Source organism: Solanum lycopersicum, chromosome 1 (assembly GCF_036512215.1).
Source record: "Solanum lycopersicum chromosome 1, SLM_r2.1".
NCBI lineage: Eukaryota > Viridiplantae > Streptophyta > Magnoliopsida > Solanales > Solanaceae > Solanum > Solanum lycopersicum.
Window position 1 is genome coordinate 89,963,208 of NC_090800.1, and position 24,822 is coordinate 89,988,029.

At 36.7% G+C, this 24,822-nt stretch overlaps 2 protein-coding genes across 2 annotated transcripts; both read left to right on the forward strand.

Annotated features, from left to right (window-relative positions):
• The first annotated feature begins 1,621 nt into the window (after nt 1-1,621).
• On the forward strand, nt 1,622-5,774 carry LOC138347291 (uncharacterized). The gene is made up of 2 exons (XM_069295246.1): nt 1,622-4,845; nt 5,045-5,774. Exons 1-2 carry the CDS (start codon nt 1,622-1,624, stop codon nt 5,772-5,774), a joined length of 3,954 nt encoding a protein of 1,317 aa, XP_069151347.1.
• Nucleotides 5,775-21,790: 16,016 nt separating this feature from the next.
• On the forward strand, nt 21,791-24,697 carry TPS7 ((E)-beta-ocimene synthase). The gene is made up of 7 exons (NM_001321165.1): nt 21,791-22,096; nt 22,174-22,444; nt 22,628-23,018; nt 23,172-23,390; nt 23,478-23,616; nt 23,771-24,019; nt 24,099-24,697. The coding sequence occupies exons 1-7, from the start codon at nt 21,884-21,886 to the stop codon at nt 24,393-24,395; spliced, it is 1,779 nt and encodes a 592-aa protein (NP_001308094.1). The 5' UTR covers nt 21,791-21,883; the 3' UTR covers nt 24,396-24,697.
• Nucleotides 24,698-24,822: the final 125 nt, after the last annotated feature.

The following is a 24,822-nucleotide window of genomic DNA, read 5'->3' on the forward strand; positions in this document are numbered from 1 at the left end:
TTAGAAGCAAATGAATTGTTAGGCGGCCTCACTGCTTTGATCTCCGTAGAGTCAGATCGTCACTTAATCAAGGCATTGTTGAAATTCTGGGACACTGAGAGGTTAGTCTTCAAGTTCAGGGATTTTGAGCTAACTCCAACAATAGAAGAAGTTGGAGGATTCATGGGTCTCGCATACAAAGAGTTGGAAATGATTGTTCCACACAAGCCAAGTCCAAGATCTTTTTTGAAGCAAATGGGCATGTGTCATAATCCAAATCTACTTTGTCTGAAAGAAGGTTGGATTTCTTTAGAGTTCTTATATTCACGCTTTGGGGATGAGGAAGGTCATCAAAACTTTCATAGAGAATTTGCTTGCTCTTCTGCAAAATGGGAAAGATATCGTCTTAATGCATTCGCTGTCGCCCTATTAGGCTCATTGGTTTTTCCTAGAGAAGGAGGAAAGATCCACACCGGCTTATGTTATGTGGTTCGTATGTTGGCTCGAGGTGGGAAAACCTTGGTCCCTATGATACTCGCAGAAATTCTAAGAGCTTTGACTGCATGCACCAAAGGCAAAAGATACTTTGAAGGGTGCAACTTTCTGCTGCAACTTTGGGCCGTCGAACATTTCTACCAAAGAGCTAATAAAGTAGACATCGTCAGAGGGACTATGGGGAACAAAATTATCAACCATCCCCTAAGGATGAAACATTTTATCTCCCCTGTGGGAACAGAGGACTGGTTCACATACCTAAAGGAGCGGTCAGCCATTGAAATCCAATGGAAGTATTATTGGTTGAAGCCACGACGTGCCATCATAAGAGGAAATGAACTTTACTTCATTGAGCTTATCGGTTTGAACGGTGTGCAACCTTACGCACCACTTCGAGTCCTTCGACAATTCGGACAGATCCAAATGATACCTCTACGATCCCACATGAGCCACTATGGATATGACTTTGGGTCAGAATTACCGCAAGTGAACACCATACTGCGAAGATGGAAGAATGTGATAACTATCGATGTTCAAGAGCACCGACCCTTCTGCACACCTGAATATTATGTATGGCTTTTAGAAGATGCAGAGCATAGAGATTTAAGCGAAGGAGGCCTTCCTGGTTTTGGCGATGAAAAAGAGAGAAGATGGGCTCGCAACTTTCTCAACACTGATTATGACATTACCCTAGAAATGAAGAAGCAGATTGTGCCTAACATTGGAGAGCAACATGATTAAAGCTTTTATTATTTATTTCTCTTTACTCCCCATATGTTATCCCTAGCCCCTTAGTTATCTTTAGATTGATGTAATAAACAGAAATTATTTCAATAATTGAAAGTTGTTCTATTATCTAACTCTAAACTCCAAATTGGCAAATAAGGCTTGAATTAATTATTATGCATCACTTATGTGTCGCTTAGGCCTACCTCTGGCTCAACGAGGTTCCTTGCATTTAGGGCGTTTATTTCAAAACAACGTGTTGATATTGTGATATTATCTTAACCCCTAACTCTTTTCTTTTGATTCTATTGTTTTCCCATTTCCTAAGGTTGATCTGTCCTTCATCCTGGCACATACACGATCAAAAGGGACCCCCCCTTCTCCTTCTTCTCAAAGAGCAAGCTCAAAAGACAAAGGAAAAATGGTTGACGACAACAGCACCACTGAAAGGGTAGAAGCTTCTGAGGGAGGACAACTTCATAATAATCTTATCCTAAGACTCGAGCGCAAGATTTCGCAATTGGAAGAAGAGGTAGCCAACATGCGTGATTTGGCCAAGTTGTCTATCTCTCTTGGAACCCAATTTGGAGAAAACATAGATAATCCTCCTAATCAAACAGCCACGCCAGACAATCCTCCAATCCATATATCCCCACCTGAACCCATTCGTCCAAATGCCTTTCCACCACCCCACGCCCAAAATACCCAATTTCCATTTCACCACTATTACCAACATACCAAACCAACTGTCCCAGAAACAACCCCAAACACAAATATCCCACATACTTTTGGGAACAACAATCCCAATCCCATATACGTTGAAACTGCCCCTCTGACTCATGACCTCCATGAGTCAGAGTCCCATCAGAAAGACATCTTAATAAAAACCCTGACTGAGAGATTAGACAACTTGACCAACAGGGTACAACATGTGGAAGGAAACAAAAGGTTGGGAGGATTGCGCTATGAAGATCTGTGCATGCATCCTGATGTGGAACTGCCCGAAGGATACAAGCTTCCGAAGTTTGAGACGTTCAATGGCATTGGGGATCCCAAAGCCCACCTACGAATGTATTGCGACAAACTTGTAGGGGTGGGGAGAGATGAGAGGATACTCATGAAGTTGTTCATGAGAAGTCTTACTGGGGAGGCCCTATCATGGTACATTGAGCAAGACTCGCGGAAATGGATAAAATGGGTTGATATGGCAACTGACTTCATGAATAGGTTTGGTTTCAATATTGAAAATGCGCCTGATTGGTTTTACATTCAGAACCTAAAGAAGAAACCAAGTGAATCCTTCAGAGAATATGCCATAAGATGGAGGTCTGAGGCGGCTAGGGCCAGACCCCCTATGGAAGAATCTCAAATGAAAGACTATTTCATCAGTGCCCAAGAACCACAATACTATGACCGAATGATGCTGGTGGCTGAAAAGAGTTTCGCTGAAATCATCAAACTAGGCGAAAGAATTGAAGAAGGCATAAAGAATGGGACTATCATCAACTTGGAGGCTTTACAAGCAACCAACAAGGCTCTGCAATCTGGTGGAATGACAGAGAGTCGAAAGAAAATAGGTTCTGTAATGATGGTTCATGGAACTAGGACCCCTTTGAGGCACAAGACAACAAACCCACCACCATCCCCATACCCTCACACCCCATACCCTCAACATCCCTCAGCTCCACCCCCTATATCTCCCCAACCCATGCCAATATATTACCAAAATGCTCCTCCTCAATATTTGCATGCCTCATATCCTGTCTATAATGTTCAACCAACACACTTCCAAACTCCACCACCCACTCAAACACCAAATTACCGAAACAGACCTTCCTATGAAAGAAGACCTACAAAAACCTATACCCCTTTGGCTGAACCCATAGCACAACTTTATGAGAGACTGAAACAAGCTGGGTACGTCTCTCCAATTCCTGCATTACCTGTGGACGTTCGCGCGAAATGGTACGACCCTAACAAGGTCTGCGCCTACCATTCTGGGATGAAGAGCCACACCACCGAAGTTTGTAGAGCCCTTAAGGATAAGGTTCAAATGTTGATTGATACAAAGACCATCCAACTGAAGGATCCTACACCGAATGTTGCGAATAATCCTCTCCCTAACCATCAAGTCAACATGGTGGAAGCTGGTGATGTCTGGGATTGGGAAGAATCTATCTGGGCCGTCGAAACAGAGGAAGCCATGCCTACCACTGCCCAGGCACCACTAATAGTGCAAGGACTCGCCCCATTTGAAGTAGAAGTTGCTGCACCCAGACCACCATTCGCTGTCTATAAGGCATCCTCCCCAACACAATGTGACACACATGCTGTACCTTGGGATTACAACAAAAGAGAAACAAATGTGGAAGAGACAGATGTTGCAACAGGGGTCACCAGATCTGGAAGAATTTACACTTCTGAAAATTTGGTTCAGGGAAGCTCTAGCAAATCCAAAGCGCCAATCGTAGAGCTCGAGGATCAAAGTATTTGGAAAAAGGTTAAAGCTAAAGAATACTCTGTCATTGAGCAGCTGAGTAAAACCCCTTCCCAAATATCAATTCTGGAGTTACTACAATCTTCCGAAACTCATCGAGATGCCCTTCTGAAGATCCTTGGTGAAGCTTATGTCCCGTCCAACATCACTCATGGAGAGGTATCCCAAATGGTGGGGCAGGTATTTGAGGCTTACAAAATATCTTTTCACAAAGATGAACTGCCAATCGAAGGAACAACTCACAATAAAGCTTTGTACATTTCGGTTCAGTATCAGGATAAGGTGATAAACAAAGCATTAGTTGATGCAGGTTCAGGTTTAAACATTTGCCCTCTGAGCACACTGACGAGGCTGGGTGTGGATAGTGCAAAAATTCAGACATGGAAGATGAATGTGAGGGCATTTGACGGCTCTCAGAGAGGCACTATTGGGGAGATAACCTTGGACATGCTCATTGGTCCTGTCACTTTCCCCATAGCTTTCCAAATTTTGGACATCCCTTCATCGTACAACTTATTATTGGGTCGTCCATGGATTTATATGGCTGGAGCGGTTCCATCTACTCTTCACCAATGCCTGAAGTTTGAATGGGATTATGAAGAGGTTGTGGTCCATGGGGAAAAAGGGCATCCTGTATACACGATTGAAGGAAGAGAGAATATGGATGGCGAAATGTACCATACAGTGGAGCTTGTTGGTAATATTGAGTTGCAACCTTGGTTCAGCCAAAAAATCATAGATATGATGGCCTGGTTCGGTTTCGAGCTTGGGAAAGGTTTGGGGGCTAAATTACAAGGGATAGTCGAACCTATACAGCCTGTTCGACATTCCACCACTTTTGGTTTGGGTTATAAATACACCACCGAAGAATGGCTCGATTGGCGACCACCTAGAGATGGGTACTACTATCCATTGAAGAAACCCATACCGCCATTGTATCAATCATTTCGATCAGCAGGTTTCATGGGAGACAATATTGATGAGATCTCAGACGACTTGAAGGGGTTATCGCTAACCAAAGAAGAAGGGAAAGTTTGCAACGTCGTGATCAACGAGGAGGAGAAAGGGGGCCCTAGTGGAAGCAAAGAGGCAAAGATCAGCGTCAGCAACTGGACCTCGACTCCATCCAGACCTCGTCGAGCATCTGGGTAGCTTTGGAAGATGTTTTTCTATCAAATTTTAATTCAAATAAAGGAGTTTTTAATAAACGTTTTAATTCCCGTCCATGTATTGCTTTCAAATGAGGACTTATGAAATTTTCAAATCTTTATCAATAAAGTTCTTTTCCCCATTTTTTTTTGTTTTTTTTGTCTTGTATTTAATTTTTACTATTTTTTTTTTCACCAGCAAAATTCATTATAAAAATGTCGAATCTGAGATTGTGGCATACAATGAGACTGCTCAGCTTAACCTTAATGACTTAGAAGAAGTCGAAGACAATGAGGTTCCCGAGGAGTTAATCAAAAGGGTTGAGGAATTCGAGGAAAAACCCAATCCAAATTTGGTAGAGACAGAAGTGGTGAATTTGGGAAATGCAGAGGTGATACAAGAAACCCGAGTAAGCATCCATATGACAAAAGAAGACAAGAAAGAGTATACCAAGTTTCTCATAGAGAATAAGGATATTTTCGCGTGGTCCTACGCAGACATGACAGGGTTAAGTACTGCAATCGTAGCCCATCGACTACCCACTGATCCAGCATGTCCTCCGGTAAAACAGAAGCTGAGAAAATACAAGCCCGAGATGAGTTTGAAAATCAAAGAAGAAGTATCAAAGCAATTAGATGTTGGGATACTCCAAGTGACAGAATACCCAACTTGGCTTGCAAATGTCGTTCCAGTGCCCAAGAAAGACGGCAAGGTCAGAGTTTGCGTGGATTACCGAGATCTCAATAAAGCTAGCCCTAAAGATAACTTTCCGTTACCAAACATACACATACTGATTCATAATTGTGCTAAGCACGAAACTCAGTCATTTGTGGATTGCTTTGCCGGCTATCATCAAATCGAGATGCACAAAGACGACGCTGAGAAAACCGCTTTCATCACGCCGTGGGGCGTCTATAACTACAAGTGATGCCTTTTGGACTAAAGAACGCTGGAGCTACGTACATGAGAGCGATGACTACTTTGTTTCACGACATGATCCATAAGGAAATTGAGGTTTATGTGGATGATGTCATCATCAAATCAAAGGAAAGTTTAAATCATTTGGAGGATTTACGGAAATTCTTTGCCAGGCTACGCAAGTACAATCTGAAACTGAATCCGGCAAAATGTGTCTTCGGTGTGCCTGCTGGAAAGCTTTTAGGCTTCATTGTCAGTCGTCGAGGTATAGAATTGGACCCGTCAAAGATCAAAGCCATTCGTGATCTTCCCCCACCAAAGAACAAGAAGGAGGTAATGAGTTTCTTGGGGCGACTTAACTACATCAGTCGTTTCATTGCTCAGTCTACTGTCATCTGTGAACCTATCTTCAAACTGTTAAAAAAGGATGCTGCAGTGAAATGGACAAGTGAATGTCAACAGGCATTTGACAAGATCAAAGACTATCTATCCAATCCTCCTGTATTGGTGCCACCAGAGTCAGGTAGACCATTACTTTTGTATATTTCAGTATTGGATAATGCTTTCAGTTGCATCTTGGGACAACACGATGAAACAGGGAGGAAGGAGCAAGCAATATACTATATGAGCAAGAAGTTCACATCGTGCGAAGCCCGATACTCTCTATTAGAGCGTACCTGTTGTGCTCTAACATGGGTTGCCCAAAAGTTACGACATTACCTCTCATCACATACCACTTATCTGATTTCAAGGATGGATCCTTTGAAGTATATCTTTCAAAAGCCTATGCCCACAGGTAAACTGGCAAAATGGCAGATACTGTTGAGTGAGTTTGACATAGTGTATGTCACGCAAAAAGCAGTGAAAGCACAGGCATTAGCAGACCATATGGCAGAGAATCCCGTGGACGATGATTACAGACCGCTGAAGACCTACTTCCCAGATGAAGAGGTGGCGTTTGTAGGAGAGGACATTTCTGAAGAATATGATGGATGGAGAATGTTTTTTGATGGAGCTAAAAATCTGAATGGATGCGGCATTGGGGCTGTTTTGATCTCACCCACCGGGCAACATTATCCAGTATCAGCAAAACTCAGATTCCTTTGCTCAAATAATATGGCCGAATACGAAGCCTGCATACTAGGTCTCCGACGGGCGATCGACTTGGATGTCCAGGAAATGATAATAATAGGGGATTCAGACCTATTGATCCATCAGGTTCGAGGTGATTGGGCAACAAAAAATCGAAAGTTGTTACCATATTTGGAGTGCGTGCACAGGCTATGTAAAAGGTTTGTCAAAACAGAATTTAGACATGTACCAAGGGTCCAAAATGAATTTGCAGACGCCTTAGCCACTCTGTCTTCTATGATTCGACACCCTGATGACAATTACATCGATCCTATTCACATTCATATACATGAACAACCAGCTTATTGTTTCCATGTTGAGGAAGATCCTGATGGAAAGCCCTGGTATGATGACATTAGAAGATATTTGAAGAGTGGTGAATACACAGAAGATGCAACAAGTGTACAAAAGCGTACAATTCGAAGGTTAGCAACCCAATTCTTCTTAAGTGGGGAAATACTCTATAAGAGAACTCCCGATTTGGGACTGCTAAGATGCGTCGAAGCAAGAGAGGCTCGCAGGCTGGTCGAAGAGATACATGCAGGAACCTGTGGCCCTCACATGAACGGTTTTACATTAGCAAAGAAGATTCTGAGATCAGGATATTATTGGCTAACTATGGAGACAGACTGCATTCGCTACGTCCAGAAATGCCATCAATGTCAGACTCACGCAGATATGATTCGAGTACCTCCCAACGAACTCCATGTCACTAGTTCACCTTGGCCGTTCGCAGCATGGGGCATGGATGTCATTGGTCCAATCGAGCCAACAGCATCCAACGGGCACAGATTCATTCTTGTTGCAATTGACTATTTCACCAAGTGGGTTGAGGCCACCTCCCATAAATCAGTGACAAAGAAAGTTGTGGATGACTTTGTCAAAAACAACATTATTTGTAGGTTTGGAATTCCTGAGTCAATCATCACCGATAACGGCACCAACCTAAACAGTGACCTGATGAGATCAATGTGTGAGAAGTTCAAGATCAGTCATCGAAACTCTACAGCATACAGGCCACAGATGAATGGGGCTGTTGAGGCGGCAAACAAAAACATCAAAAGGATATTGCGCAAGATGATCGATAATCACAAACACTGGCAGGAAAAGTTACCTTTCGCATTGCTGGGGTATCATACCACAATCAAATATTCCACAGGGGCCACACCTTACTTCTTAGTATACGGCACCGAAGCTGTGATACCCGCCGAAGTTGAGATACCTTCCCTAAGGATCATCCAAGAAGCAAAGTTGAGTGATGCTGATTGGATACGAGGTCGGGCAGAGAATTTGGCATTAATAGATGGAAGAAGAATTAACGCCATTTGTCATGGTCAGCTCTATCAGAATAGAATGGCCAGAGCTTTCAATAAGAAGGTTAAACCCAGACATTTCTCACCTGGGCAACTGGTTTTGAAGCGGATTTTTCCAAATCAAGATGAGGCAAAGGGTAAATTTTCACCAAATTGGCAAGGTCCATACATAGTATCTCGAGTACTGACAGGCGGAGCCCTCATACTTGCAGAAATGGATGGAGAAGTTTGGCCAAAACCTATCAATTCAGATTCTGTGAAAAAGTATTACATCTAGAGATTGATTCATGCTCTTTTATAATTTGGAACTACGTCAGACCTGATTCCCATTTAAGAGGGGATACGTAGGCGCTCCTATGGGGTTCGGTCTTATTATAAATAAAACTTTCATTTCCCCCTTTTCTACTGATAACTGGGGCAGAATTTTTGAGAGGATCTCAAAAATTCCATCAAGACTTCTCCTGGCACATCTTCATACTGGGGCAGAAATTTTGAGTAAACTCAAAATTTCACCAAAAGTTTCTTCTCAACAAGCAGTCAGCTTACAACGAAGATTAAATGATAGCTCCACTTTTGAGTCAGACGTTGTAAAGTCTCAACCTATGCCATGGTCAAAGATTCGACATCAGCTTTTATTAAATGATAATTTCAAAATCTTTGAAAGTTTTTGTTTTTATTATTATTATCTTTTCTCTCTTTTTCCCTTTCTTTTTATGAAAAAAAAAGGACGCTCGAAGAGGTGTGGATGGCAAGCCAAAGGAGCACGCTGCGCCAAATCACGGATACAGATCAACCTTCCCCCGTTTAAACTAACTATTTTTCTTTGAATGTAGAAAATACAGGTACATATACAAAGGCAACTGCAACAATCAACATCACAACATTTGAGCCCGACATATGACACTCTATCCTTCCAATAAGGCGGACGCCCAAGCTACTGTATGCCCTCAAGCAACTACTGTGCTGACAAATTACGTTATGCCCGATATTGCATCATTTCGCACCTACGCTTGATATCACCCTATGCTCAAAGAACTACATCATTATGTTATGCCCGAGAATGCCGAAATGCATCATTTCATGTGCTTGATATCGCATGAGCCCGAAGGAACACATTATTGCACGTGCTCGATATATCATATGCCCGAGGAAATACATCATCGCATATGCCCAATATTGACTTATGCTCGAAGAACCGCATTATTGCATGCGCTCGATATTTTATGTGCCCGAAGAAATGCATCATTGCATGTGCTCGATATTTCATGTGCCCGAGGAAACACATCATCGCATATGCCCAATATTGACTTATGCTCGAAGAATTGCATTATTGCATGCTCTCGATATTTTATGTGCTCGAAGAAATGCACCATTACATATGCTCGATACTGCATGTGCCCGATATTATATTGTGCTTGAAGAAGTGCATCATTGCATTGTGCTCGATATTGCATGTGCCCGAAGAAATGCATTATCGCATTGTGCCCGAGACTTCATTGTGCCCGAAGTTTGCATAAGCTCAAGATTGCATCGTGCTCGAATTTTACATGTGCCCGAATCAAATCAAGTCATAAGTATCAACAGATGTCAAAAACAGATACGCTCTCTTTACTCATTACTGATATCCCAAAGGCGTCATCCTCCAAAGGCATCATCTTTCATAGCCTGCGGACTTCATGTCATGGCCTGAGGACTTATTTTATGCATATCATGTTCCTAAGGCGTCATAGTCTAAAGGCATCATCCTCATGGCCTGCGGACATCATATCATGGCCTAAGGGTTTAATTTCTTCCTATCATAATCCGAAGGTGTCATAGTCTAAAGGCGTCATCTTCATGGCCTGCAGACAACATTTCATGATCTGAGGATACATTTCACGTATCATGGCCCTAGACACCATAGCCTAAGACATCATCTTGCATGGTCTTAAGGCAAACATTCATGGTCTATATGGGAAATTGCATCATGTTTACATTCACCGCTTATTTTGCTCTAATTACTCTACTACAAGTTACAGTTATGCAGATTACAGACAAAGTCGCCTTCTGAACGGCTGTTCCTTTGCTTACACACAAAGGCTACAACAAATTCTTGGCTACTCGAACTATTGTTTCGCTATCATTCAGGCTACCATGAAGATATCTTCGGATTCAACTCGCCACTGTGACTTTCTATGTCTTCAGCTAGGCTCGTCCGCCTTACAATGCGACAGCTAGGCTCGTCCGCCTTACAATGCGACATCTAGGCTCGTCCGCCTTACAATGCGACATCTAGGCTCGTCCGCCTTACAATGCGACATCTAGGCTCGTCCGCCTTACAATGCGACATCTAGGCTCGTCCGCCTTACAATGCGACATCTAGGCTCGTCCGCCTTACAATGCGACATCTAGGCTCGTCCGCCTTACAATGCGACATCTAGGCTCGTCCACCTTACAATGCGACATCTAGGCTCGTCCGCCTTACAATGTGACATCTAGGCTCGTCCGCCTTACAATGCGACATTTAGGCTCGTCCGCATTAAAACGACATTTAGGTTAGTCCATCTTATAGGACATTTAGGTCGTCCACCTTAAAAAGGACATCTAGGCTTGTCCGCCTCATAATACATTTATGTTCGTCCGCTTTATAAGATATTTAGGTTGTCCGCCTTAAAACGACACTTAGGCTCGTCTGCCTTAAAATGACGTTTAGACTTTCCTTATAACTAGATATTTTCGTCTATACTGTTATATCTTTATAGTATCAAATCTATTGGAGTTTGACGTCATTCTTCAGAGATGGGTTCAATCCTTCAAGAAGTTACAGACAATCAAGGTTTGCAGTACGTCTCAAACAGATACGCTTTTTATCACCTCTTTTCTATTTAGAACTCATATTTTATTATTATTGGTCATACTTTATCTATTTATAAGCTAACATTTTATCTAGAATTTGCAGATATGATCGATCGCCCTTGATTACAATTTTCACGCTATCCTCTATCACAACAATGACCCTATCAATTCTTCGTTTTTCATACTCCGAACCCTCGCTCAAAGGCTGATAGCCTTACTCTATCATGCTCTTCTCGATTCTCTGTCATACTCTTTTAGCCTCTCAATCTCTCTTTTCTCGTTACTCTATTCTTATCCATTCAAGCCAATATCGTGCCTTTCAAATACCTTAGCGCTCTTTCAATTTTTAAGAGTTTCATTTGCTCTTGAATCTAGAACTACACACGACCTGATTCTCGTATAACCAGAGATATGTAGGCGACTTAAAACCAACGTCTCGGTCGTACCTTTTTTCAACTCTATATCGTTTTAATTGATCCAACTGACATCTCTCGTCGGTCGGACAAAATCGGCTACTAAGTCAACGTTGGCTGCCTGACAATTCATTCTTCATTCTCAATCAACCAAGGGGCAGCTGTTGACACCCAATTTTGACCGACCTTTGAACTTTTTAGAAATACTATTCGATTAAATACGTATTTTAAATTTTAGAATTTTTAATCGACTTTGCTTGAAAGTCATATATTTTAGTATGTTTTATTCTATAAAATTATCGTAAATATTATTAAAATATTTTAAAATTATTAATGAATTTCAAATGTTAAAATTTAAATGATTTTCAATTACATAAAAAATATTTTAATATATGTAGTATTTTAATTAAATAGTAATTCCTACACTTTCCTTAAATTTTAAATTCTAGCCTATTCTATTCCAATTTCTTCCAATTCTAGCCACATGAATTAGAGTTTTATTACAATCATAGCCTCTCTTTCATTCCAATTCTAGCCAAATGTTATTGCAATTTTAGCCATTCCGTATCTAACTCATCTTATTTCAAGAAATCATCTTTTGATCTCATCCGTCTATTTAATTAATAAATCCTAGATCGAATCCTAACCCTTCATCTCTATCTAAATCGACGGTTGTGATTAAATCTCCCATTCTCTTTCTTCAACACCAAAGGACTCTAATCCCTAAAAATAATTCTCCCTCCTTCTCTTCTCTTCTCCCTCAGATCAACCGCTTTTCTCTCTCTCTCCCCCTCCCAACTCCACCGGCAACTTCCATCTTCTCCATCTCCTCTCTTCCGCCAGGCTGCGTCCCCCTCGCTGTTCTCCTCTCATCTCTGTGCTTCTCCCTCTCCCTGTCTCCTCTTCTTCTCTTTTTCTCAAAGAAGCAGTAGTGCCAAGCGAGGCAATCAATAGCAATGATAGCAGCGCTAGGTGAGCAGCAACATTTGCTTCGTCCAGCAGCCGATCGCGAGGGTCACCATTGTTGGCAGAAGCTCCCGCTGGCAAAGACAACAAGACCAGTAGCCCTGCACAGCCCGCTTCGAATGGCAACGCTCGAGCAGCGAATCTGGCCAGCAGCTGCACGGAGATGGCGGAACTCCGGTAAGTATTATCCTCTCTTCTCCTTCCTTTTTTCCTCTTTCATTTTCTAGGACCAGGAGCAGCAATAGCTACGAAACAACACAGCAACAACAACAAAATCATAGCATCTTCAGCCAAAAAACTCCGGTGATAGACCGGGTTTTGATCGAAATGACGGATCTCAACAGATCCGTCCGGGTAATCTTTTCCTAAAATATCATTTCACCTTTTAATAGATTTGTTCTTCTTCTACAAAATTGGTTGTCTGACTGCCTGAATGAATAAATTTTATGCATGTTATCTTGATCTTAAATCTGTGATTTTCTGATTTTTAGACTTGGTGTGTAATTGAAATATTGTCCATTTTGACTTGGAATGACGGTTAACTTAGCTATTTTCCTACATATTACATATTATGGGTTCCAATATTATTGTGATTGATGGTGCCTGGTTTCAGCTATTAATTGGGAGTGATAACTCACTCTTTGAAGGATCATTCCTTTAGCTTAGATTTGATTCGTTTTTTTTAAAAAAAAATAAAAATTAAATGAGTTTGCAATTTCTGACTTGACTTTACTTTATTAAGTGTGGTTGATTATTAGTTGTCTATATACGGTAAAAATTATATGAAGTTGTATGTTGGCTTTGACTTTAAGTTATGTGATATTGTCTTCCCTAAAATAATTTCCCTTGAGTTAAACATGTGCAATGTTGATTAACAGTAACTTGGCATTGGATTTTTAATAAAAGAAATAAATAAATAATTGTGTTAATTTCCTCCCTTTTATTATAACTTAATTGATCCTTCTTCCGTTAATTGCATATTATATAGATTCTTACTACTCCTATAGCTGGAAAATTATAATTTAAAATAGTTTAATTTGGATCTTCACTATTTAAGGAAAATAATGTTAATGTTCCTAATTGTATTTCTTACTTATTTATTTTTGGTAATGAAATATTTTTAAAAAAAATATGATTTGTCTCTTCTTTATTTAAGGGAAAATATTACTATTTTCCTATTCGTTATTATATACTTGTTTATATTTGGTAATGAAATATTTTAAAATTTTCTGATTTGGCTCTCCTTTAAAATAAGGAAAATGTGATAATTAATTGATTCCTTTAAACATTTTTCCCCTTATTTGTTACCCCTCTTTGTTATATAAAAAGGACCCCCTCCTCTCATTCTCTAAAAGATACCCATTCACTTTCAACCAAAAATTCTCTCATCACTCTCCCTTCTCTCATTGCTCTCTTGCTACTTTAACAATATATTAATATTTCGGCAAATATTCAAGTGCTTTTCTCCGCTATTTTCCTGCTTTGTTCGAGTACAAGGTGAATCATTTTGTTTTGTTTAACAGGTTTCATATTTGAAGTTCAAGTTGAAGATTAACTGAAGAAGGATTTGTTTATTTGTTTGAATGTATATATGTCTATATATTTTATTTTTTCCGCTATTTTATTTATTCGAATGTTGTAACAATTGTAACCCTAAGATCATATAATAAAGTTATTTGGGGGTCGTCTAGGGGAGGGGGATTTATATGCTTACTTGCTCATTATTTTTTTTAGAAATCATGCCTATAGGTTTGTCTTTAACCACCTAGATTTGATATTTGTAGGTGTTATAATCTAATCAATTTTCAATTTGCTTGACGTTTTTGTTAACAAGCCTTAAAAAAATAAGAACTAGAGTCCATTAATTTTTAAATGTTAAAATCAAATCCTAATAAATCTAGTAGGTTGTTAGATGTTAAAATATTATAAATTCTCATTTGTCTTATCATGTAGAAACCATGTCTAAGGTTTAATTTGTTCATACCATTTACAAAATTATGCATATATGTGTTACTTTTTACACCTAGAAATCATGTCTATAGGCTTGTAAATAAACTCATAAAAATGAAGATTTTTGCAAAATATGTTATTTTCTTAAATTTTTATGATGCTAAATCATGTCATGCATTTAACAAATTATTTGGCTTCGTCTTAAAACCTTTGCATTTAATAAATTTACCATCTTAATGTTCTACTAGTTTTAGTACTTATAAAATTTTGCAACATAATTTTCTTAAAAGTCATTATTCAATCTTCCTTTGAAATTTTGGATTGATTGTGACATTATTTTTAAAAAAAATAAAGTACTATCTCCTAACCTATCGTTAGTGGGAAAGTCAAAGGAACTATGAGGTCTAGTTCCAATTTTTAAACCGATGCGTCCCCGGAAGTACCACTTCCCATGAACTTCAAAAAGAATTATGTGCATTTATATGTAATTGTTTATGTGCCTACGTGTGAACTAAATATTTTAAATCATTTGTTAAAAACATAAATTTTTTAGACCGACCTCAAATCAAAATTGTTTCTATGGTGGAGGAGCACGATCAATAATATCGTGGCATCATCCCTATAAAGAAATAAACATTTTTAAAAAAAAATAAAAATTCCTATTCATAAACTTATCAATTTTTAACTTTACTTTTGCACATACTAATTGCTTAATATTTGCCAATTTTGTCTATAACATAGTGTCGTATGTCAAAAATAAATAAAATGAGCTTAATTGTTTATTTATTGTCATCACCTAGCTTTACATATCTAAATAAATAAGAATAATAGTCTTAATTGTTTCGTATTTGTTATCACTTAGTAAGATTAAATAAATTAATAAACGACCTTGATTGCTACTTGTACCCCCACATAGATTGCATGAGATACGGCCGGGACCCACACTTGTGGACCTCGAGGGATGCCTAACACCTTCCCCTCGAGGTAATTTGAACCCTTACCCTAATCTCTGGCCCTTTGACTTTAGTTAGACTTAGTTAGGTTAGATAGGTGCCCTAACGCGCCTTAATTCGTTAGGTGGCGACTCCAAAAAACTCGAAATCCCAAAAGAGTTGTTAGGTCGCGCACAAAACCCGTTTTCCGCGAAAATGGGGCGCGACAGTCCCTTTATGGACTCAAGCAGGCCAGCAGACAATGGTATGCTAAGCTCACTGAGGCTTTATGTTCTAGGGGATATGCTCACTCCATGTATGATTATTCTCTATTCTACAAGAAGACACTAAACTCAACAGTTTATGTGGCTGTGTATGTTGATGACATAGTCCTTAAAGGAACTGATGTGGATGAAATAACAGACCTGAAAGTTTATCTACACAACAAGTTCAAAATCAAGGATTTGGGATTACTTCATTATTTCTTGGGGATGGAGGTGCTTCACACGGCTCAGGGAATCATTATCTCACAAAGAAAATTTGTACTTGACTTGTTGAAGGAGTATGATTGTCTAAATATGACTTCCTTGTCTTCCCCTCTTGATCCAAACACAAAGCTAAGAGCTAAGGAGGGCTCAGCTCTAAATGACAGTACTTACTACAGAAAATTAGTTGGAAAGCTTAACTTTCTTACAAACACAAGGTTGGATATTGCTTTTAGTGTACAGCACTTAAGCCAGTTCATGCAGGATCCTAGAGAGCCACACTTACAGGTTGCTTTTCATCTTCAGACTGGGCTTCATGTCCAGATTCCAGAAGATCTGTGAGTGGATTCATTGTTTTACTTGGTGGCAGTCCAATTAGCTAGAAATCAAAGAAGCAAGAAACCATCTCCTTATCATCAGCAGAGGCTGAATACAGATCACTCAGGAAAGTAGTTGGTGAATTAGTTTGGCTTAGTCGATTACTTACTGAATTGGATGTTCCTTATTCAAAACCTATCTCAGTGTTTTGTGACAGTCAATCAGCCTTACACATAGCCAAGAATCCTGTTTTTCACGAAAGAACCAAGCACATTGAGGTAGATTGTCACTTTGTGAGACATGTTCTACAACAAGGACTTATCTCATTACATCACATTTCCACACAAGATCAGTTGGCTGACATATTGACAAAGGCTTTAACAGGGATCAAACATTCTTCCATTCTTGACAAGTTGGCAGTGTTGTCTTCACCTCCAACTTGAGGGGGGGGGGGGGTATTGAATATTACTTTGCATTATACAATTAGTTAGCTTAATTAGTTATGAAAGTTAGTTAGAAAGTTAGTTATCACATGTTTTAAATGTGCATAGTTAGTTACAATTTTAAATCATCTAGATGCTTCTATGTAATCTATAAATACTCTACTAATGCATAAGATCAAGTCAAGCTTTGCATTCTACAAGATCATCTTCATTGATTCTAGCTCTAGTTATTGTTGCTTGTGACTGCCATTGTTATGAAGTTCCATTGTTATGAAGCTCAAGCTTCTTAATAAAAAGTACACGTTAGAGCAAAGGATCTAATTAAGATTATGAGTTAATACATTTTGAATTATAAAAAATATAGTACGTTGGATTCTTGAACAATTACTTAAATATTCTTAATATAGAAATTAGGTTTTAGGCCTAACTCACACCTCAAAAGTTAACTTAAAGGGAGGAAGAATACACAATTCTTATAAAAAGTCCACTCATCTCATTAACCACCGATGTAGACTTTTGTCATTCTTTAACATCCCACCTCAAGCACAGTGCTTAGCATCGGGTGAGACGAACCTGCTCTGATACCATCTGAAATTAGGTTTTAGGCCTAATTCAAACCCCAAAAACTAGCTTTTCGGGTGTGAGTTAAGCCTAAAATATTTCACATAAAGCTACTTCCGTCAAACTCGTCAGCAAAGCTCTTTAATTCCACCTTAGCACTTATGTGTAATAAACTACTAATTCTAATAGGCTATATATAGCAAAATGGTAAGCTCATGTATATACTTTACACATATGGCTAGTTGACATAAACTGGAAATGACAATGGAACACAATCATGATTATCTCTGCATCAATGTTTATTAGCAAACCAAATTTAATTTCGAAATTTGAGGTTTCAAAATCCTGCATATCTAATTCCCCAATTAGACGATCTGGAAATTATCAACCTTCTATACGGGACTATAATCATATTCAATCACTAAAGAATCATTATTCTGTTATTAGCAACTTATTCAACAAAACTTTGTATTACATATTTTACATCTTTTAATTTATTTTTTACCCTAATCTATTTATGTAGGACGAGAAATTCATTAGAAGCCGCAATGAGCTGAAGATGGAAGTCAAGATTATGCTTAGTGATCGTAACATGAAGCAATTGGAGCAGTTGGAGATTATTGATAATCTGCAAAGGCTTGGATTATCTTATCACTTTGAAGATGAAATTTCCAGTATTCTGAATAATTTAAGTGACAAAGATAGCAAAAGAGATCACTTGTATGCTAAAGCTCTCGAATTTAGGCTCTTGAGATAACATGGATTTAACATTGTTTCACAAGGTTCTATTTTATTAAATATTTTGTTCTTATATCCATTTAGTATCCAAAACTTTTTAGCCTGACTTATTCAAATTTACATTGCCTTTTTCTAGATTATAATTTGCACCATATGCATTTATCTTTTTGGCTGACCGCTCATTAAATTATGCCCCTTGTTGGATTTTTATCCTCCTGAATTTTTCTAAGAAACATGTACGGACAATATGTTTCTGTTTGTTTGAAACTTATAATTAATTCGAACAATACTTTGTATTATTTATAAACTTCAAACAATATAACGATTACAACGCTCTGTAACCTAAGGAATTATAAACTCTAATTCCTAACTAAGAAATTATAAACTCTAATTCCTAGCTACCCAAGACAAAACCCTCCAGATTTAAGTCTTCTACCGTCCGTCAAGTTTCTCAAACTTGTTAGACGAATCCTACAGTTTTGATCTTCTCTCTAAGTAAATGCGCAATCTTCATAAGTGAAACTATCGCCATATTTATAGATTACATCTCCTCAACTCCTTGATTTTGTCATGTCTTCAAATTCTTGTTTAACTCCTTCCCGTAGAATTCCTCATTGCATAATAAAAGTCCTTCGTATAAAATTTCCTTAAATAAATAAGAAAGCACACTTCTTTTATTTAAATAAGAAAACATAATTTCCTTAAATAAATTTCACCTTCAGCTTTGTTATTAATGAATCCCAATTGAACTCGTACTTGTTGAAATCGTGTACTCATACTATGCAGATTCGAACGCATTTGTTATAGTTTTGAGCACAAGTTGACACATTTGTTACATGTACATTGTTACAACCTGTTCCTCGCTATTTTGCCATCTTTCAAAACAATAAGACTTCTAACACCCCTCATTTTCCTAGGGGCTAGATAACATATTTCAGAGTAGTTGGATAAATTTTTCTTTCCACAGAGGTGCAGACAAATTTAATCCACCTACATAATGGGGGGACATGTTTTTTCAATAGTGGCCTCAAGAAAATCATTTTGTCTAAAATTTTGAGATATTTTTGTATTTCGAATTCAAATCATATGATATAAGTCTTGTTTTGATTGCAGAAATCTTTGATGAAACATCTATGACAATACGGTTGGTTTTAGTAATGAGGATTCAAAAGGGATGTTATATTTGTATGAAGCTTCATTTTTTGCTATAGAAGGTGAAAAAGAATTGGAGTTAGCAAGAAATTTGACAGAAAAACACCTAATTAAGAGAATATTTGGCTAATAAAAATAAAAATGATAAGGATCAAAATTTGGTTGAATTAGTGAACCATGCATACCTTGGAGCTTCAAAATTTTAACGTTTGACAAATCTCAATTTCAGAATAGGGTCCAGAAGGAAAATAACAGCTCACCAACAAATAATTAAATCATATATAGTGGATCAAATGTTTTCCCACTATCCAAAAGTGTTTTACATCATAGCATAGGAAACCTATCGATTGAACAATTTCATATTGTCAATATCCATAAAATAAAGTTGGAACAATAAATCTTGCTCACAAATTCGATAAGCTAATATAACAATTTCGAAATAGCATTATGTTCTTTCAATATAATGATTACTCGTTGGACTTCTTCAGATTATTTTTTTTACTTTTTACATGTTTTTTAAAACTGAAAAGTATAACTATTTTTTAAATAGGACGTTAAAGAATGCCCTGACTAAAAGGGAAAGTGCTTTTCTTGAATTATTTTCACTACATTTTTTTCCTTATTTGAGTAGTGGGTTAAGATGATCCTCAGTATAGATGAAAACGATTTTCTTGAATTATTTGCACCATATACTTTTCTCTAGTTGATCATTCATTAAATTATGCCCTTCATTTGCGTAGTGGGTTAAGATGATCATCAGTAAAAAGGGAAACAATTTTTCTTGAATTATTTGCTCTATATACTTTTTTTTTAGTTGATCATTTATTAAATCATGCTCCTCATTAGCAAAAAAAAAAAAAAGATTATTTAGTTCATACCATATGCTTTTTTCTTTTTAACTGCCCATTCATTAAATTCTGCCCCTCATTGCAGTGGGCTGCAATATAACTCATTCCAAAATAGTAGGACAAATTTTTCTTTCCACACACAAATTTAATCCTCTTTAAGGGCTGTTTGGTTAACGTTTAAAGTTATGCAGATATTAGGCTATGCAAGGTTTAGTTATGCAAGTATTAATTATGCATGTACTAACTATGCAAGGTTTAGTTAATCAGGTATTATTTATGCATAGTTTAGAGATTACAATACATGAATTATTAACAATTGAATATTAAACTTGTTGTAAATTATTAATATATATTATTTATAAAATAATAATACATGCTAATAAAACGTGAAATATATTGAATAACAAATAATGCTAACATTTGATTAGCATATGTATCGTAAAAAATTATACAATCAATTTTTAATATTAAAAAAATATTTATATATACATAAATCAATCAAAACGGTAAGTATATAAAAAGAAATGAAAATAAGCTATTTATAATTTTAAAAAAACAACACATGTTGATAGGAAACAATAAAGTTTTCAATTAAATTTTTTTAAAAGAAATAAAAATGATCTAAATATATAAAAGAAATAAAAATAATAAAGGAAAACAATAAAGTTTCCAATTAAAAATAATAAAATAAATTAATAGGGTAAATATGTGATTTATCACTTCAATACATGTTTAACTAATATCCACATAACTTATTTCACCTTTGTTAATCTTGAGATTTTGAATATGGCAAAATTGAGTTGAACAGGTAGTGCAACATGTTCCTGTGAAATATTGAAGCAGGTATGCAAGTGGCGGCGTACGTGTTATATATGGAAACTTATATGTACGTTTTTGTTTATAGTAGTTTACTTGGTTAAGGAAAACTATTAAAAACAAATTTGAGTACAATAAAGTTTTGAGAAAAAGAGTTAGTAGAAGTCAACAAAGATTTGTAGAAGACAAATACAAAGTTGATTTGTACAAGGATTGGCTTAAATTCTGGTCTATAAATAGAGAGCTATTTTGATCAGAAAAACTTGCGCACCTACAAAGAGAGAACTTCAAAACACGATCAAGAGGGTTGAGAGAGTTTTGTTAAAATCTTTTGTGTGCTGCGAGTTGAGTGTTAAAGCTGTACTATTGTATTCAAGAGTTTGTTTACAATCTAGGTAGTAGATTTGCTTGACAAGTTAGAGTACTTGGAAAGCATTGAAAAGATAGAAAACTAGGGAGTAGTTTTTTGTCTTGATTAGAAGGAGTTAGAGTTTATAATTTCTTAAGAGCTAAAGAGTTGTAATCTTTGTATTACTTGAAATTTACAATTACTACAAAGTGTTGTTCAAATTAATTACTGTTCAACACAAACAAGTAGTAAATACTTGTTCCTTTGAAGAATTCAGGAGGGTAGAATTCCAACAACCTTCAACCCTCCATAACTTTATACATAGATTCACTCATAAGTTATATTGATAGTAGGACTATAAAAATGCAACCAAACATGATATAACTTATGTTCACTTTTCTACCTAAACAAATTTTCTACCAAACATAATATAACTTAATAAATTATTTTATACATGAATAAAATATAAATTATGCCGTAATCAAACGGCCCCGGGGACATATATTCCAACTGTAGTCTCAAAAAGAATCTGTTTGTTTAAAATAGAATTTTAATATTAATGAATAAATAAAAGTGACGAGTGAGTTTTTAATATGTGGGAATGTGCTTCACGTTTTCCTTTGTATAGAGACATTTCATCATTTGTTTGTATGGTTGGCCTTGAATTAATATTCTAATGTGTAACTTATATGATTGGCCTTGAAAATTCCAAGTATTATATAAACTTTTATCTTTGATACCTACTCTATTTGAAATTATTAAATATAGGAAATAGGTATATTATTATTGATTCTATTTAAACGGCATGAACATCTAAAAGTATATAAAAAAAATGTACTTTCCAAAAACATTAAAGCAGAATCAATAAAATGGTTTCAATATTCAGTAACGCAGGGATGATGATGGTCACCTTCAATAGACCATCATTTACTTGTTTTTCCTCACTCCATCACTACTCTATATCTGCTCGAGGCGCCATCAACAACATTAGTACTCCTATTTCTGCCACAAGGCGTTCGGGGAATTACAAGCCTACCATGTGGGATTTTCAATTTATTCAATCCCTACACAATCCTTATGAGGTACATGTACATACATTTTCTATACATTATATTCACGTCACACGTTTATTCATTTAATTTGTAAATGTGTTGCATAGGGAGACAAGTATATGAAGCGTTTAAACGAACTAAAGAAAGAAGTGAAGAAGATGATGATGACGGTGGAGGGATCACATGATGAAGAGTTAGAGAAGTTGGAGTTGATTGATAATTTAGAGAGGCTCGGAGTGAGTTACCACTTTAAAGATGAAATTATGCAAATATTGAGGAGCATTAATATTAATATTAATATAGCCCCACCAGATTCATTATATACCACATCTTTGAAATTTAGACTCTTGAGACAACATGGTTTTCATATCTCACAAGGTATAATAATACTATATTAACTGTTATTTCCTGTTCATTCATGTTTTGCTCTACGTACGCAGTCTATTTTATTGAGCCGCCCTTCATTAAATCTAAGTAATTTTTCAAAAAAATTAGCTACAATATTGTAAGAAATAGAATCTAAAGCAACTCTTACATATTTTTTTTTCTTCTTGTTTCTAGATGTATTGAAAGATTTCAAAGACGAGAATGGAAATCTGAAGCAGAGTATTTGTAAAGACACAAAAGGTATGTTAGAATTATATGAAGCATCATTTCTCTCTACAGAAACTGAAAACACGCTGAAAAGTGCAACAAGATTCACGATGTCACATCTAAAGAATTATGTCGACAATCATTCATGTGGAAATCAAGACGATGATATAATAGTGGAATTAGTGGTCCATGCTTTGGAACTTCCAAGACATTGGATGATGCCAAAATTAGAGACAGAGTGGTATATTAGAATTTATGGGAGAATGCCAAATGCTAATCCTCTTCTGCTGGAGCTTGCAAAGTTGGACTTCAACATTGTCCAAGCAGCACACCAACAAGATTTGAAAATTTTGTCGAGGTGAGGTATCGTTTAATTATATTTTTTAGATAATCTAATAGTAATTTAATTTCAGTGTATAAAAAGTTAAATTTCTTGTTATATATACATCAACTCTGTATGTCTTAAAAGTAAAAACATGTACAATACAATTTCTGATAATGTAATGTAAAGGTGGTGGAAGAGCATGAGTTTGGCAGAGAAGTTATCATTTTCAAGAGATAGACTGGTGGAAGACTTTTTCTGGTCAGTGGGATTAGCATTTGAGCCTCAACACAGCTTGTGTCGAAGAATGTTGGCGAAAAACGTTGCTTTTATAATCGTCATAGATGACATTTATGATGTCTATGGTAGTCTTGATGAGTTGGAAATCTTCACTCATGCTGTTGAAAGGTTAGTCATATAGTAACTTATATATAAATTTAACTTTATCGTTTGTGATTTTGAATTTTGATTTCTTATATTGTTATAAAAATTCAGATGGGATATAAAAGCAATGGAGCAGCTTCCAGACTACATGAAAATATGTTACCTTTCGCTCTTCAACACTACCAATGAAATGGCCTATCATATTCTCAAACAACAAGGGATTAATGTCCTGCCCTACCTCACAAAACAAGTAAAATTACAATCTTCCCTTCTTTTATTTTCAATCTTTGAGGCACAACCAATTATGGATTCAGAATTTAATTATAACACAAAATTGATTTCATCTAACATTGGCCTCTGCCCCAAATCATTCATATTATTTGATACAAGTTACTTTTAATTAGTGGACAGATTTATGCAAATCATACTTGCAAGAAGCAAAATGGTACCACAATGGGCATAAGCCAAGACTAGAAGAGTACATGGATAATGCATGGATTTCAATTGCAACTCCTTTGGTATTACTCCATGCATTCATCTTTCTCACCAATCCAATAACCCAAGAGGCATTGGAATCCTTGAACAATTATCCAGACATAATTCGTCGGTGTGCTATAATTAATCGTTTCGTCGATGATTTGGGGACATCATCGGTATGTTTTCTTTATAATTCCTCTCATATTAAACTTCTGATTACTATTTCTATTTAAATCTTTGTTCTTGTTAAATTAGGATGAATTGAAAAGAGGTGATGTTCCCAAGTCGATACAATGTTACATGAATGACACGGGTGCTTCAGAAGAAGAGGCAAGAGAACACATCAATTTATTGATAAAGGAGATGTGGGAAGTGATGAACAAAGACCAAATTAGTAAACAAGTGCTATTTTCGGAAGAATTCATTAAGATTGTGTTTAATTTTTCAAGAACATCACACTGCGTGTATCAGCATGGAGATGGGCATGGAATTCAAAATTCTCACATAACAAATCGGATTTCCAAATTACTCTTTGAGCCTCTCATTATATAATTAATTTCATAGTGTCTAACTATTCAATAATACCAAAAGCCAAAAAAAAAAAACTCAGCTTTTCATGATCTAATGGGCATTCTTTGTGACTTTTCATCAGATACAAAAAAGTATGATAGTGATACGTATTGGACTTTGTCGCCTATCTGTAACCATTTAATTTGGTAAGTGGCTGACCCATTTTGGCTTATTCGTCCATTTTTTCTTTTATTTTTATGTTCGACTAAATTCAAATTTATGTCAGAAAATCCTGGACTAAAGTATTCTTAATAAATACAACTCTATATCTAAAGAGACTTAAATTCTAGACGTTTTATTGGTAAATCCAGTCCTAACTTACCTAAATAATCTCTTTCCCAATTGAGTAAGTTGGTACCTTACGTTTTTGTTATTGGTAATAGATTGGTTCATTTTTTTTTTCTTAATA

Bases quoted from the DNA above. Each gene is read 5' to 3' on its own strand.
- LOC138347291 (XM_069295246.1), top strand. From the start codon at position 1,622: ATGGTTGACGACAACAGCACCACTGAAAGGGTAGAAGCTTCTGAGGGA. The intron at 4,846-5,044 runs GTAGCTTTGGAA...TTTTTTCACCAG, and splicing joins AGACCTCGTCGAGCATCTGG to CAAAATTCATTATAAAAATG.
- TPS7 (NM_001321165.1), top strand. From the start codon at position 21,884: ATGGTTTCAATATTCAGTAACGCAGGGATGATGATGGTCACCTTCAAT. The intron at 23,019-23,171 runs GTGAGGTATCGT...TGTAATGTAAAG, and splicing joins GATTTGAAAATTTTGTCGAG to GTGGTGGAAGAGCATGAGTT. The intron at 23,617-23,770 runs GTAAAATTACAA...ACTTTTAATTAG, and splicing joins TGCCCTACCTCACAAAACAA to TGGACAGATTTATGCAAATC.